Raw genomic sequence first — 15,851 nt, forward strand, 5'->3', positions numbered from 1 at the left:
AATGAATAAATAAAACACTAATAAAACACACTCCTCACACCTTAATATTCTAAAGAATGTGCGAGACTGACAGGCTTACAGGGTTTACTAAGGTTCTGATATCTGGAACTGAGTTACCAGCCCATGTGTGTGTGTATATATATATATATATATATATATATATATATATACACAAGCTATATTGACCTATGTGCCCTGTCATTCCTCTTGTCCGGCGCTGGTCGCCTCTTCCATTCTCCGCTTCGGTGGCTGGCTATGCGCTGTGGGGCGGGACACGGGTTAGCGGATACGGGTTATACGGGTTCCCTGGCTACGGGGCTGCACCGGGAACTCCCGCTGACTCCCGGAGCAACAGGCTCCGAACTTAAGAGATGACGGGGCACACGGGGCAATCTTTAGCTCGCTAGGTCAAGCTTTAGCATTAGCTTTAGCTCGCTAGGGTTTGTTAGCTATGTGACTGGTCAGGGTTATGCTGACGTAAACCTGACCCACTTTAAGGACCGCCCATTCCACATGGAGAGGAGAGCAAAACTGACGAAGTTCAGCAGATAGTTATTGGACTTTACAGTGTACATTTACAATGGGGGCCCTGAGGTTCCCCGAGGTTCCCTGAGGTTCCCTGAGGTTCTGTTAGTTCGGGCTCACCCAGCATGGCTTTGCCTTCGTCCTCCAGCTCAAACCGCAGAGTCTGGAGCTCCTGGTCAGACTGCTGCTGAAGGATCTCCAGCGTCTGTCTGTGAGCTTCTCTCAGAGCGTGTAGCTCTTCTCTCTGCTCCTGCTTCAGCCGCTCCTCCAGCTCCTACACACACACACACACACACACACACACACACACACACACACATACACAAAAAACACACACACACACACACATACACACAGTATGAAAAAACACATATTACACACTCAACACCACTTTATAACAAGTCTCTATCTTGTGCTTCCACTCACTGGCCACTTTATTAGAAACCCTGACCTTGTGCTTCCACTCACTGGCCACTTTATTAGAAACCCTGACCTTGTGCTTCCACTCACTGGCCACTTTATTAGAAACCCTGACCTTGTGCTTCCACTCACTGGCCACTTTATTAGAAACCCTGACCTTGTGCTTCCACTCACTGGCCACTTTATTAGAAACCCTGACCTTGTGCTTCCACTAACTGGCCACTTTATTAGAAACCCTGACCTTGTGCCTCCACTCACTGGCCACTTTATTAGAAACCCTGACCTTGTGCTTCCACTCACTGGCCACTTTATTAGAAACCCTGACCCTGTGCCTCCACTCACTGGCCACTTTATTAGAAACCCTGACCTTGTGCTTCCACTCACTGGCCACTTTATTAGAAACCCTGACCTTGTGCTTCCACTCACTGGCCACTTTATTAGAAACACTAACCTTGTGCTTCCACTCACTGGCCACTTTATTAGAAACCCTGACCTTGTGCTTCCACTCACTGGCCACTTTATTAGAAACACTAACCTTGTGCTTCCACTCACTGGCCACTTTATTAGAAACCCTGACCTTGTGCATCCACTCACTGGTCACTTTATTAGGAACCCTGATCCTGCGCTTTCACTTAATGGCCACTTTATTAGAAACACCTACCTTGTGCTACCAGCTACAAGAAGCAAATGTCAGCTCTAAACCCAAACAGCAGGAGTGCTTCCCTCTATTTCCGTTGATCAATACTGTGTAATTTAAATGCCACTACGTGTGAGAAGGGACTTTTTGGGTCACGCTGAACCGCACCCAGATTGCCCACCTGTAAACCTGTGCTGCACACCTGCACCGCTGTATCTCAAACAAGCATAGCCTTCCAACAGTTCAGCACAAAGCAGCCGTTCCACAGCTAAAGGCCCTCCAGCGCCTGTGTCATCAAATACATTCGAGGTTTAACGCGCTGGGGGAAAGATGAAAGCCACGGGTCTTGTTTATTTATTTATTTATTGGTAATCCGGAGCGTGGCAAAAGCAGCTTAAAGAAAACTCTCTCGGCCACCGAGCTGGCGTTGAGGAAATGAGAAAAAGCCTGTTAGCCTCTGCGCAATGCCGCTGCTTCAAAGGCTGTCGTCAATTACTCTCACTCCGTCCTGGCTCACAAACCGAGAGTCAATAACGTTCATACAATACAACAGGTACAAATATCGCCAGAACAATGTTTACATATACATACATTTATATACACTGAATGGACAAAAGTATCTGGACACACTGAATTCAGGTGTTTGATTCAGGCCCATTGCACCACAGCTGTATAAAATCCAGCCTCTAGCCCTGCAGTCGGCCTTTCTCACACACATCAGTGAAAGAACAGGAGGTTCTGAAGAGCTCACTGAACTCCAGCGTGGTTCTGTATGTAATAGGAGACACCGCTGCACCAACAACAACAAGTCAGCTGGTGAAATTTAGACCTTCCCTCCTAGATCTTCCTCCATCAGCTGTGAGTGGTGTTATTATTGAACAGTGGAAGAGTTTAGGAGGAACAGCTCACAGAGAGCAGCTCAGCCACCACGTTACACCAAGTTACAGAGCGGGGTCAGGGCCGAGTGCTGAGCTCATAGAGCCTCCAACGCCTGCAGAGCTCCAGACCTTCTGCTGCTGTTAGAGCTTAGAGCAAAGGAGGACCAGCTTCATATTATTAATGCCTATGAGTTTAGAATGGGATGTAGTCATAAAAGCTCCTGTAGGTGGAACGTGTCAGTGTCCCAATACTTTTGTCCATATAGTGTATGTATTGCTTGCCAGCTTTTCATGTCCGGGATACCCACAGAGGGTCTCTCTCTATCTGGGTGGGTTGGATGGTCCTCCCTCTTCCCCATCACTCAGCATAGGTAGGTGGTGTTGCCTCAGCAGCAGTTTAGAAAGATGTGGTGGAGCGTCATGTTTGCTTTCACCCTCCTAGCACTGGTAGCGCCATGTGATGGGGAGGGGGGTTCTAGCTAGTGACTAAAACTCAAAAAATAAAAATTAGGACAAATTTAAGTTTAAAATAATATAAATAATAAATAAAGAAATAAGTAAAAAATATATAATATATTATTTTTTTATTTATTTTGTTATTTTTGTTTATATTATTTTATATAAAATATAATAAATAACATTAAAATATGTTTAATATTTACATAGCAGTGGAATATAAATACTTAATCACCTGCATTTTTTTTTTTATAAAAAAGAGATTATTAGCACACTTATTTATAATCAGAATTATTGATAATTATAATAATATTATAAAAATAATCCATTTATTTTTATCCAAAAAAACCCCAAAGCAGTTTAATTGGTACCTTCAGCCTGATGGATCCCGACACCCTGGAGCATATTCACGCCCATGACGTTCAACCTTTAGCTACCCATCTCCTCAGAAAGCATACAGTGCCACAAAGCTTGGGAGGAGCATTTAGCATGGAGAGTCCAAAATCGCCCACAAGCCTCCATTACCGGACAAATCAATTGGACAAATGAGGTCAAATTTGAGTCATTTTCCCTCTTTCAGTACAGCGCTGGAGTGAGAATCCTCCTCTCTGCCTCTTACTGTGCTGAGCAGCAGGCAGCAGAGAAGACTCTCTTATAAACGAGGGTCATTTACCGGAAAGCTGCGAGCCTCACACACGGCAGCGATTCACACACGGCTCGTAGAGCAGTCAGGCAGTGAGGTGGAGGGATCGTCCAGATGGTGACAGTGAAAGGGGTGGAAGGGGGTAGGGACGAGTTCCTCAGCCTCAGGTTTGCTGCAGTATATCTATCTACATGGCATGTAGGCCACTCAAGCATCTTGTTGCTCTTGAAGGACAATTCCACCAATCTTTCAAAATTCCTGCATAATTCAGTGGTTAGGATGTAAACATCGTTCAGAGCAGGTTGGTGTGAAACGTTCTTGCCGAGTGATGCCATAGAAAAACTTCTTTACAACCTTTAAAAGGTTATTAACGCGTACATGAAATTGACAAAAGTATTGGGACACCTGATCATTCTACATCGTTTCTTCTGAAATCAAGGGTTGATCCAGCTTCTGTTGGAGTAACTGTCTCTACTGTCCAAGGATGAGGCTTTCAACCAAAATTTGGAGTAGCACTGCTGTGAGGATTTGATTGCATTCAGCAACAATGGATGATAATCACCACCTCATTGGCCCTAATTCATCCCATTCAAAACTACTAGATGGAGCTCCACCACCATCACCATTGTACCCCTCTATAGCCCACTCACGCCTGGCATTATGCAGCATGGTGCCAATAGGTACATGATGTTCATCTGCTCCAGAGAGTCCTATTCTATTGGCAGTGAATCTCACTACAGGGACTAGACGAGCTGCAAGTGTGTGCATCTGCACATCTGTTTCAGCGATGGGTGTGAATTTAAGTAGCTGAATGCATTCATTAGAAGGGGCGTCCACAAATATTTGGACATACAAGTATAGTGTATCTAGAGCGGCTTAGAAAAGAGCTCAGAAAGCATATCTACCCTACCTAGTGTAAGTAGGCTGCAGTCTAAAGATAGCCTTGAGCTACTTTAGATGTTAGGAAACAGGGGCCGGTGCTGATGAATGCAGAAAAATCTAATATTATAAACACAATCACTAATTTAGAGCCAGAGCTGAGTCTTATATTTGTTCTTTGAGGGCAGTGAGGGGGGTCTCAGCTGTTCAGGCTCCCAAGAGGACTGTGTAATACCACCTGAGCTCCAGGACAGATACGAGTTCTGAATCTGAGGGACGGCTTGGCTTGACCTGAAGCTCGAAGGACTCAAGTAAGCATCAGGTTTTGACCACTGCTTTCACGTAGGTGGGCTTGGTGGGCTCGGGTTTAGCACCAGGGTTTAGAATGTAATGTAGGGGGCTGCAGAAAGCCAGTGAGGGGAACACAGCAGCACAGAAGCATCTCCATCAATGGAAGGACCCTAACCCAGGACCACTACTAACCACATATTATCAGCCTACTATTGAGACACTGACCACTAATGAAGGAGTTGGCTAGAGTTGTCCAAATGTTTGCAGCCCATTCAGTGTTCTGGTCAGAAACAGCGACCACAACCTGAACACACACATACAGACTGATACGGCACACTCTGATCCTCCCAGTCATCCCCCTCTCATTATACCCACACTGAGCTCCACTAGCTCGAGGACTAGGTGAACACTGAGCCTGAACTGGTCCGCCAAAATCTGCTGCTACGCTGATACTGTATGTCTGAGCTGAATGCTGTATATGAGCCAGAGCCACGCAATCTGGAATTAAATCAAGGCTGACAATTAATTTGCATATTTGAACATGTGTGAGTGTTTAAAGCATGCACCATCAAATTACTCATTATTATTATTATTATTATTATTATAGTAAATAATAATAATGATAATATATACATTTAATGTAATTAATTTAACCCCTTATATTCTGAGTTGCCTTTAAAATTGTTCTAAATGAATTTGAAACTAAGAAATCTGTATCTGTATAATTATTTAAGATAATTGATTTCTTCAAATAATTAAAGTCTAAAAAAATATGCATCAAGTAATTTTAAACTTAATAAACTATATGTATTTTTCTGGTGGATTTAGTTAATGGATAGACAGGTTGATTGTATTTTTTTTATATATTATTGGTGTTTTATATAAATAGTGAAACCAGAAAAAATGTAGGGTGGTCTCTCTCTCTCTCTCTCTCTCTATATATATATATATATATATATATACAACTCTGGAAAAAATTAAGAGACCACCCTACATGATCAGTTTTTCTGGTTTGAATATTTATAGGTAGTGTTTTTTTTTTAGGGAAATTAACATTTGCGTTGTATTTCATTGTATTTCACCTATGGACAACATTTCCCCTAAATTCCAAATGGAAATATTTGCTATTCAGAGCATTTATTTATTTATTTATTTTGCAGAAATGACAACTGCTCAAAAACAGCTGCTCAAATAATGCAAAGAAATGATTATAATCATTATAAGAAGTTATTATTCAGATTTAAACACAGGACTAATATCTGACCTCTGAGAGCATTCAGAAATCACTATGGTGAAATAATCTCGACTGACCGATCACAGCTCTCATGTCTCGGCCGGCTCTCCACTAGTATTTCACATTGCTGTTGGGACTTTATGCCGTTCATAGTCTGCAGATTCAGCGAACTCAGCTCTGTTTGATGAAACGCCTGGAATACAACGACTGACGCAGATTTAATAAAAAAAGTTTGAGTGTGTTTAAGTGGTCTTAATATTTTCCAGAGCTACAGTATATATCGAATATAATAATTATTTAAGATAATTGATTTCTATAAATATTTAAAGTCTCCAGAAATATGCATCAAATATAATACAATGTAAAAATGACACTGTGATAATGAACTTCTCCTGGAGTAAAAACACCTCAGAAGGAGCTGGGATTGATCAGGGGTCCCACAGCGTGTGTAGAGGTCTTGCGTACGAGCGTGAGTGTGTGAATGTACCCTGAGCTCAAGCTGACGCGCGTCCTCCATGTCCTGCAAGGTGCAGCAGTGGGCTTCCTGTAGGTGGTGCTCTCTGCGCTGGTGCTCCATGGCCACCTCCTGCAGCTCCTGGGCCAGGTGCTCGCGCTCCTGAGCGAACTGAGCCTGCAGCTGCTTGAGCGCAGCCTGGGACTGAGAGAGCTGCAGCTCCAGACTCTGCTTCAGCAGAGAGATCTGTAGACACATACACACACACACACACACACACACATACATATATGAAACAGTGCCTGAAGACCCGCACAGCGCTCAGCAGATCAGTCCCACAGTGAGGCGGAAAGGAGGTAAAACATGGATGGCTTGGAGCAGAGAGATAAACAGGCGGTGCTGGATCCACCTCAGTCTGCAGCAGAGAATGGGGTTGAGGGCTGAGATGCAATAATTCAGCAAGAAAATCTCATTTATTCAGTTTCCAAACTGCTGCTGATCAGCCAAGACATATTCCGTCATATTTGTCTCCTAAAGGTTCTCGCACTGGATCTGCAATAATAATCTATGATATTAATGATAATGAGAATTATGATGCTAAATGACCAGCACACACTCTTCTCAGAGCGTGTGGAGGTGTTCTGTAATCTCTAACAGGCTCGATTATGTGGTTTCTGACACTGTATGACTCACTGTTGTTTATAAACATGCGCTAAAATGCAGAGCTAAAACAGTAGAAAGCTCCTTGAAGCCTGAAGTGTGTCCACGTTCTAGATAACAGTGAGTCATGCACAGTCAGACACCCCATAATCAAGTAAATCAGGGATGACTTCGAGGATTGGCAGGAACCTGGCAATCCAATCAGTATATTACGATACACAATAATCAGCCATAACATTAGCACCACCTGCCTAATACTGAGTATTGACAGACCCCCTTGTGATCTGACCATTTGAGCCACGGACTCCACAAGACCTCTAAAGGCACCCTGTCTGTGGTCTCTGCCACCCAGACTAATGTTAGCAGCAGATCAATGAGTATTGGGGTGCTTTTCTGGTAGGTAATGACCACTGCATACCAGGAACACCCCACAAGACATGCCTGATGTTTTAGAGATGTTCTGAGCCAGTTGTCTATCTAGAACCTCACAGTCTGGTTCTGGTCAAAGAGTCTCAGATTCTTAAGCTTGTCCATTTCTCCTGCTTCAGAACCTTCCATCACCTTCAAGAACCTTCAAAAAATCAGAATTTCCTGCTCCTGGGCTCCCCCTACAGTCGGGAAATGAAATTTGTGCTTTGAGATAATTCTAAAGGATGTGCTTTACACATACATTTCTGGACAAGCTGAGAGTTCCACAAGCTTGATCTGAAGGTGGAGCAGCATGTGGGCTGTAGAGGTGGTAGAGTAACACTACAGGATTTTACACTAATATGACTCTATGGGTTCTGCAGTGTTACACAGCAGCAGTTCTGGAGAGAGGTTCTCCTCCTGCAGCTCCACCACCAAACCTCCATAGTGCAGTAGCAGCAGCAGCGTTACAGGCACACCATCACATCTACAGTACGCTCCTGACCCACCATCACATCTGCAGTACACTCCTGACCCACCATCACATCTACAGTACACTCCTGACTGACCCACCATCACATCTACAGTACACTCCTGATCCACCATCATATCTACAGTACGCTCCTGATCCACCATCATATCTACGGTACGCTCCTGACCCACCATCACATCTACAGTACGCTCCTGACCCACCATCACATCTGCAGTACACTCCTGACCCACCATCACATCTACAGTACACTCCTGATCCACCATCATATCTACATTACGCTCCTGACCCACCATCACATCTGCAGTACACTCCTGACCCACCATCACATCTACAGTACACTCCTGACCCACCATCACATCTACAGTACACTCCTGATCCACCATCATATCTACAGTACGCTCCTGATCCACCATCATATCCACAGTACACTCCTCACCCACCATCACATCTACAGTACACTACTGACCCTCCATCACATCTGCAGTACACTACTGACCCTCCATCACATCTGCAGTACGCTACTGACCCTCCATCACATCTGCAGTACGCTCCAGTCCAAAAAATATGTCCAGTGTAACATAAAAGAGAGAAGCTCTGTATGTCTGACTTTTTGCCAAGCTATCACTGTAACGTCTGATCCCCGACGACAGGTGAATCCTGTCTACTGCCCTTCATCAGAGATGAAAAGCACAGAAACCCTGCATGACTTGCGCCGAGCAGTCTACAACATGACTCATGTTGCCGAGGCTGTTCAAATGACTAAAGCAAGATGAGCATCATTTCTGTCCTTGGAGAAATCAATACACGCCCCGCGCTGCAGGAGATGCCTCGTTTTACCACACATCTCTCCGCAGCACAGCCACTTTCAGACAGCACAGCTTTTGATGTCGAATTTGATGGAAAAATCAGCTCCTCTTTAGCAGGGCGTGATCAGACCGGACCGATATTTACAGCTAATCCGCTCATCTGTTTTTACCTTGGCTGATCTGCGTAGTAATTTACTGACTTATCCACAAGTTAATCATCTTATGATGGAGCGCGACAAGAGTACCTACAAGGAGGAGGGAGAAAAACAATGCTGATTGGTTATCGGCTGCCGAAACCGACAAGCTAGTCTGCCTGAAGAATTCACGGGCCATTAAGAACCAAGTCCAAAGGAACCTTAATCTGTCATTTCTTTTCAATTAGGTTGGTCCTGTGAGCGCAGAATAGACATGTACAAAGTACTGACCACAAATAACTTAATAAATGGCCAGATGTTTCACCAGAACCCCGAACTCTTTTAGCGAAAACTGAGAGGCATCCATCAGTGAAGCGAATAAGAACCTTCATTAAAGTGGATGATGAAGGTGTTCAGGCAGGAAAAATGGAAAAATGAACCAGACTGTGAGGTTCTAGACGATGACTGTGTCAGAACATCTCCAGAACATCAGACATCAGGTCCTGTGGGGTGTTTCCAGTATGCAGTGGTCAGTACCTACCAAAAGTGCTCCAAGGAAGGACAACAGGTGAACCATTGGCAAGGTCATGGGCGCCCAAAGGCTCTCATTAATGCTCATAGAGGCCCCGCCCACCTCACAACCTACAGGACTTGAAGGAACTGCTGCTAACGTTCCAGATACCACAGCAGGACACCTTCAGAGGTCTTGTGGAGTCCAATACGATGGGTCTAAGCTGTTGTGGCGGCACGAGAAGGACCTACTCAATATTAGACAGGTGATATGGTACAGGGGTCCCTGTGAATGCAAAATACAGCACCTACACCACTACACTAATGACCTACCCCTTCATTAGTGCCCACAGGGCCACTGTTCAATACCTCTAGTAGCAAAAATAAGACATTTCTGGACTTTTTACAACCTTAAATCCCCTTTTCAAGACTTTCAAAGATTTTTAAAGGTCAGCTGACTCTACTGACTGACCCACCATCACATCTACAGTACACTCCTGACCGACCCACCATCCCATCAACAATACGCTCCTGACCCACCATCACATCTACAGTACACTCCTGACCCTCCATCACATCTACAGCACGCTACTTACTGACCATCACATCTACAGTGTGCTCCTGACCCACCATCACATCTACAGCACATTGCAGTATGTGGACGCATACACTGGTACAGGGGTCCCTGTGAATGCAAAGTACACCACCTACACCACTACACTAATGACCTACCCCTTCATTAGTGCCCACAGGGCCACTGTTCAATACCTCTATTACCAAAAAAAACTTTTTACAACCTTAAATCCCCATTTCAAGACTTTAGAAGATTTTAAAGGTCAGCAGGAACCCTGTAGGTCTGAACAGCCATTTCAGCTGTTTTTCTGAGCGGTGCTCTATCCCTTTTTCATTCAAACATTGATGGAAGTTTAATAAAACACTTAGTTTTAGCTCAATATTTCACACTGTGCTCCCCGAGACTTTTCATGACAGGTGCACCACACACTCAGTTCTGCGGAATTAATGAAACGACATAATTAAAAACAGTCCTGAGCGCTGCCACCACAGCAGGTTCACAGTCCTCGCCGGTCCGTCGGTCTTATGAAATATTCACCTCATTCTTTGTGCAGCGCCGGAGCACTAAGATCTCCCTAAAATAGCTATAGGGACGTAATCTCTGCAGCAAAAACACAGGCAGGAGAGTCCATTTGCCTGATCCTCACACAATCTGGATACGATAAAACTGGATTAAGGCCTGTGGGAATGTGGGAAAAGCACAGCTTGTTAATAACCTCAAACTGTACTGTAAGGAAGCTCGAAGCGCGCTGTCCTGCTCTGAGACGCAGGCCTGAAATAGATCTGGAAGGGGGAGATAAAACAGAACAAGGTCAACAGAGAGGTAGTTTCATCTCTGCAGCTCAGAACCAGCTTCTGTAGCATCGTCCTTCAGAAACACAGACTCCAACACAACACCCACACACATCTACACATCCACACATCCACACATCCACACATCTACAGCACGCTGCTGACCCACCCACCATCACATCTACAGCACGCTACTGACCCACCCACCATCACATCTACAGCACGCTGCTGACCCACCCACCTTTACATCTACAGCACGCTACTGACTGACCACCATCACATCTACAGCACGCTACTGACCCACCATCACATCTACAGCACGCTACTGACCCACCATCACATCTACAGCACGCTACTGACTGACCCACCATCACATCTACAGTATACTACTGACCCACCCACCATCATATCTACAGCATGCTTCTGACTGACCCACCATCACATTTACAGCACACTACTCACTGACCCACCGTCACATTTACAGCACGCTACTGACTGACCCACCATCACATCTACAGTATACTTCTGACTGACCCTGCATCACATCTACAGCACGCTACTGACCCACCCACCATCACATCTACAGTACGCTCCTGACCAACCATCAAATCTAAAGTACACTACTGACCCACCCACCATTACATCTACAGTACACTTCTGACCCACCATCACATCTACAGTACACTCCTGACCCACCATCACATCTACAGTACACTCCTGACCCACCATCCCATCTAAAGTACACTACTGACCCACCCACCATCACATCTACAGAACACTCCTGACTGACCCACCATCACATCTACAGTACACTCCTGACTGACCCACCATCACATCTACAGTACACTACTGACCCACCCACCATCACATCTACAGTACACTTCTGACCCACAATCACATCCACAGTACACTCCTGACTGACCCACCATCACATCTACAGTACACTCCTGACCCACCATCACATCTACAGTACACTCCTGACCCACAATCACATCTACAGTACACCCCTGACCCACCATCACATCTACAGTACACTCCCAACCCACCATCACATCTACAGTACACTCCCGATCCACCATCACATCCACAGTACACTCCTGACCCACCATCACATCCACAGTACACTCCTGACCCCTGACTTTCCGGTATCGGAAAGGAAAAAGTGCTAACGGTGTATCCCTAGTTATGTTAGCTATAATAAGGGGAATTTGGGATTATTTCATGGATCATCTCACTTCTAACTAACAACAGAGATGTTTGTATACCTTATTATTACACTTGTTATTATTATTAAAGGATTAGTGTTCGTACAGTTTGTATCTGTATGTGTATGTTTACCATATACGCTCTTGTTAATTAACAAGTAATGTAAATAATTGAATTACAAAAAAAAGAAAATGCATATTTGAACGGATCCCGCTCTTCAGTGTGCTGGAGAAACATCTAAGCGCGGGGGTTTGTGGGTTTAATCAGAAGAAATCAACAAGAAATAAAGTAAATAAGACTTTTCGGTTCTCTCCATGGTTATGAGCGGTTCATTAAGGCTCTTCAAGAGACTTTTTTTTATTATTGCAGAAAGTAATTAGTGGTAAACCATATTCTCAAGGTGAAGACGGAGCAGATAAAAGAGAGCGTCAACTATAAACGAACCGAAATAGACATCAAAGCTCCTGTGTTTCGTACGGACGTGCAGAGTGAAGAACTCTGGGGGTCTAAGGCACTAAGGGATTCCGTCTTGAAGAAGGCCGCTGAGCTATTGACAGAGATTTGACGCAGCAGCTTTTCTGGAGCGCTGACATGAGGCCCAGTGACGCTCTCGCCCCAAGTGACATTTAGACAGAGTGCAGCAGACGGCCTGTCATATTACTGCCCGGGAAAAACACACCAGAGCCTGGAAGAGCAAAACACACACACACACACACACACACACACCAGGGGCTGCAGTGCTTATGGATTTGTGGAGGTGGGAAGTATGACAGTGTGTAACCGTCATGGTGATGGATTTCCACTGCCCGACTAGCTTGAGGCTAGTAGGTTAGCTTGGGTTAGTGTGTAACATATTAGCATGAGGCTAGAGCATGAAATCTGGACATACACCATGTGTCCAAATGTTTGTGGACAGCCCTTTTTATGGATGCATTCAGCTGCTTCCAAGTACCTGTAGAGAAGTACTGCCAATAGAATAGGACTCAAATATACAGTATTTGTGTTTTTGCTACCGTGAGGGGCTTTCGCTCACCTTTACACCTGTGTCAATGTGATGTGACAATGAACCTATTGGGGCTAGAGGCTAGAGAGGTATAACCCCCTAATACCCTTGATTTCAGAAGACCCTTAATACCCTTGATTTCAGAAGAAACAATGAATGAGCAGGTGTCCCAATACTTTTGTCCAAATAGTTTAGTATAAATTGCTTGATAATTAGTCTTTACTAAGTAAAAAATACAGAACTAATAAAGAAATGATCATCTATATTATATTAATATATTAACTATAATTATTCTGCTTCCCAAATAGTTGCTGCAGAAACAGAATAATAACAACACATGAGCTGCTTCGATGTCCAGCCATTTTTTCTCAAATTATTAATACATTTTGACCAATTATTTACCGTTTTCCTTGTATTCCTCCTGCATTACCCACTTTTCCAACCACTGAACTGAAATTCTACTATTAATAATGCAGCACTAAAAAACCCACATATCCTGAGTATCGGGACACAGTCCTCAAGCACAGCGATGATGTAATTTCGGCCGTATTTATGTCATATTTGGTGTATATAATTTCCCCCACGCTGATTCGGCGCATCCCTGCAATAAATAAACAAGCAAATAAATAAATAAATAATAAGGCATAATCCCAGACAACATCAGAGCCCCAAATAGAACTTCATTTAGGATTAACGACTATGTGACAGCTGAATTGCAGCGTGTTGGCAGCAGGAACCTAATGCAGCGGCCTCTGTATAGAAAGTGAGAGTCAGTGGGAGCGTACACAGAGCGCACGCAGGGTCGAGCCTCGTCACCGGCTGAGAGAGATCTTCAGAAACCAATTAGCCCTAATACTGATTAATGACATTATTAATAATGTCCATCTACCGGAGTCGTGGCAATTTGTCACAGTGTCATCTGCACGTCGGCGAAGGCCACCGTTAAAGCGGAGCTGATGGACTGCTGCTAGCTGTAAATAATTGATGTTTATAATCGGAGGTGGAAACTATTTTCTGTACGACCCCTCCAATCACCGGGGCTTCGGCCTGGGCCGGTCAGCCGGTCGGTCAGCGGCGGGTCAGTGAAAATTGATACAGTCAGCCATGCAGAGACATGCAGCATGTATAGGGCATGTATAGGGACGTTGTACACCCTTTACTCCTCTGGTAAGGCGTTAGAACACTGCTGTGAGGAGGATTTGATTGCATTCAGCCTCACAAGAACATCAATGAGGTCAGGTTGTGATGTTGGTTGATTAGTTAACCTGCCACCCCAACTCATCCCGAAGGGAGTGGATGAAGCTGTATTATCACACCAGAGAAGCCTATGGCCCAGCACTGCTTGGCTTTATACCCCTACAGCCCAAGCTTGGCATTAGCTATGGTAACATTAGGCCTGTGTGCTCACAGCTGCTCTACTGGTCAGTGCTTTTCTATAGGGATTATACAGAAAGTTATGATGGAGGTTCTCCATCACTGTGTTCATCATTAGAACATCTCTAAAGTTCTCCTCTCTCATGGAGTCTAGTGTTATTTAGAGTTCTCCTCAGATCAACACCTGGTTTGGTGGTAAATCAGGGCTTAATGATGGTAAATCAGGTGAGCTGCTGCTGCTGCTGCTGCTGATGATGATGGAGTTGAACACATCCTCCACGCTGTGCTGGCTGGACTGGGGTCTGGCATCCAGGAGAACCCTGGAGGAACCGAGCTCTGTTCTTCAGACTAGCTCACCGACAAGATCTCACTACTTTCTTTCTTCAGAATGAGAAGCTCTTGTTTCTCCTGTTTACTGGATTTATGTTCACCTGCTTTATCTATTCTGATGAGATCTGGAGCTCCTACTGTAAAAACTCAGAGTTTAGCTATGCTGCATGTTTACAGATAACAGCAGTGCTAATTGGAGGAGGATAAGCTTCTGAGACTTAGCTACGTTAGCCTCATAGCTCCAGGGTGAACATAAATCAGCCAACTTCAGACACCAAACACGTCTTGGCTGACTGGCTATGTATGGAGTAAGGGGAAAGAGTGTATACTTACCACCTGACCTTACCTTTACTGCTGTCTGCTGTAAATAATTGATGTTTATCGTCTGAAAGTCGCTGCTATTCTTTTGTAAACCCCATTCTGCCCATTGGTCAGTGATGGAGAGGGAAATGCTGGAGAAGCTTTTGAAATATTTACAGCTGCTTTAAAGGGCCCACATCACATATGAATTCCCTTGCTGATGTACGTTGCAGCCTGGACTGAGTTACAGTATGAGGCAGCCAATCAGAACAGAGGTCATTTACATATATCAGTCTTGAGGGTACAGGTACAGTAAAATTGGCTTTATTCTATTGGATAATAAGAGACTGGTAGGTCTTCTGCGCTCACTTGGGGGCTTGTCCCACTTTACTACAATACCAGCATCTACTATTCTGGAAAGGCTTTAGTCTAGATGTTGGAACATTGCTGTGAGGAGAATTTGATTGCATTCAGCCACACAAGTGCATCGATAAGGTCAGATTCTGCACATTCTGCCACTCCAACCTATCCTATTCCAACCTGGGACTTGTTTGTTTGTTTGGCCTGGACTGGCAGCCAATCAGAACAGAGGTCATTTACATATATCAGTCTTGAGGGTACAGGCACAGCAAAATTGGCTTAATTCTATTGGATAATAAGAGACTGGGAGGTCTTCTGCGCTCAGTTGGGGGCCTGTTCCCACTACTATTCTGCAAAGGCTTTAGTCTAGATGTTGGAACATTGCTGTGAGGAGAATTTGATTGCATTCAGCCACACAAGAGCATCGATAAGGTCAGATTCTGCACATTCTGCCACTCCAACCTATCCCAAAGGTACTGGATAAG

The 15,851-nt window shown here is 44.5% G+C and overlaps 1 protein-coding gene across 2 annotated transcripts in view; it reads right to left on the minus strand.

Moving 5' to 3' along the window:
- Nucleotides 1–15,851, minus strand: part of fam184aa (family with sequence similarity 184 member Aa) — a 57,820-nt gene that overhangs the window by 24,271 nt on the left and 17,698 nt on the right. For both annotated transcript variants that reach the window (XM_072689002.1, XM_072689001.1), the window contains exons 11-12: nucleotides 6,451–6,663; nucleotides 646–799 (exon numbers count right to left, since the gene is read on the minus strand). In XM_072689002.1, coding sequence (XP_072545103.1) covers nucleotides 646–799; nucleotides 6,451–6,663 — 367 coding nt within the window. The remainder of the gene's footprint in view (nucleotides 1–645; nucleotides 800–6,450; nucleotides 6,664–15,851) is intronic.

This window comes from Salminus brasiliensis, chromosome 10 (assembly GCF_030463535.1).
Source record: "Salminus brasiliensis chromosome 10, fSalBra1.hap2, whole genome shotgun sequence".
NCBI classification, from domain to species: Eukaryota; Metazoa; Chordata; class Actinopteri; order Characiformes; family Bryconidae; genus Salminus; species Salminus brasiliensis.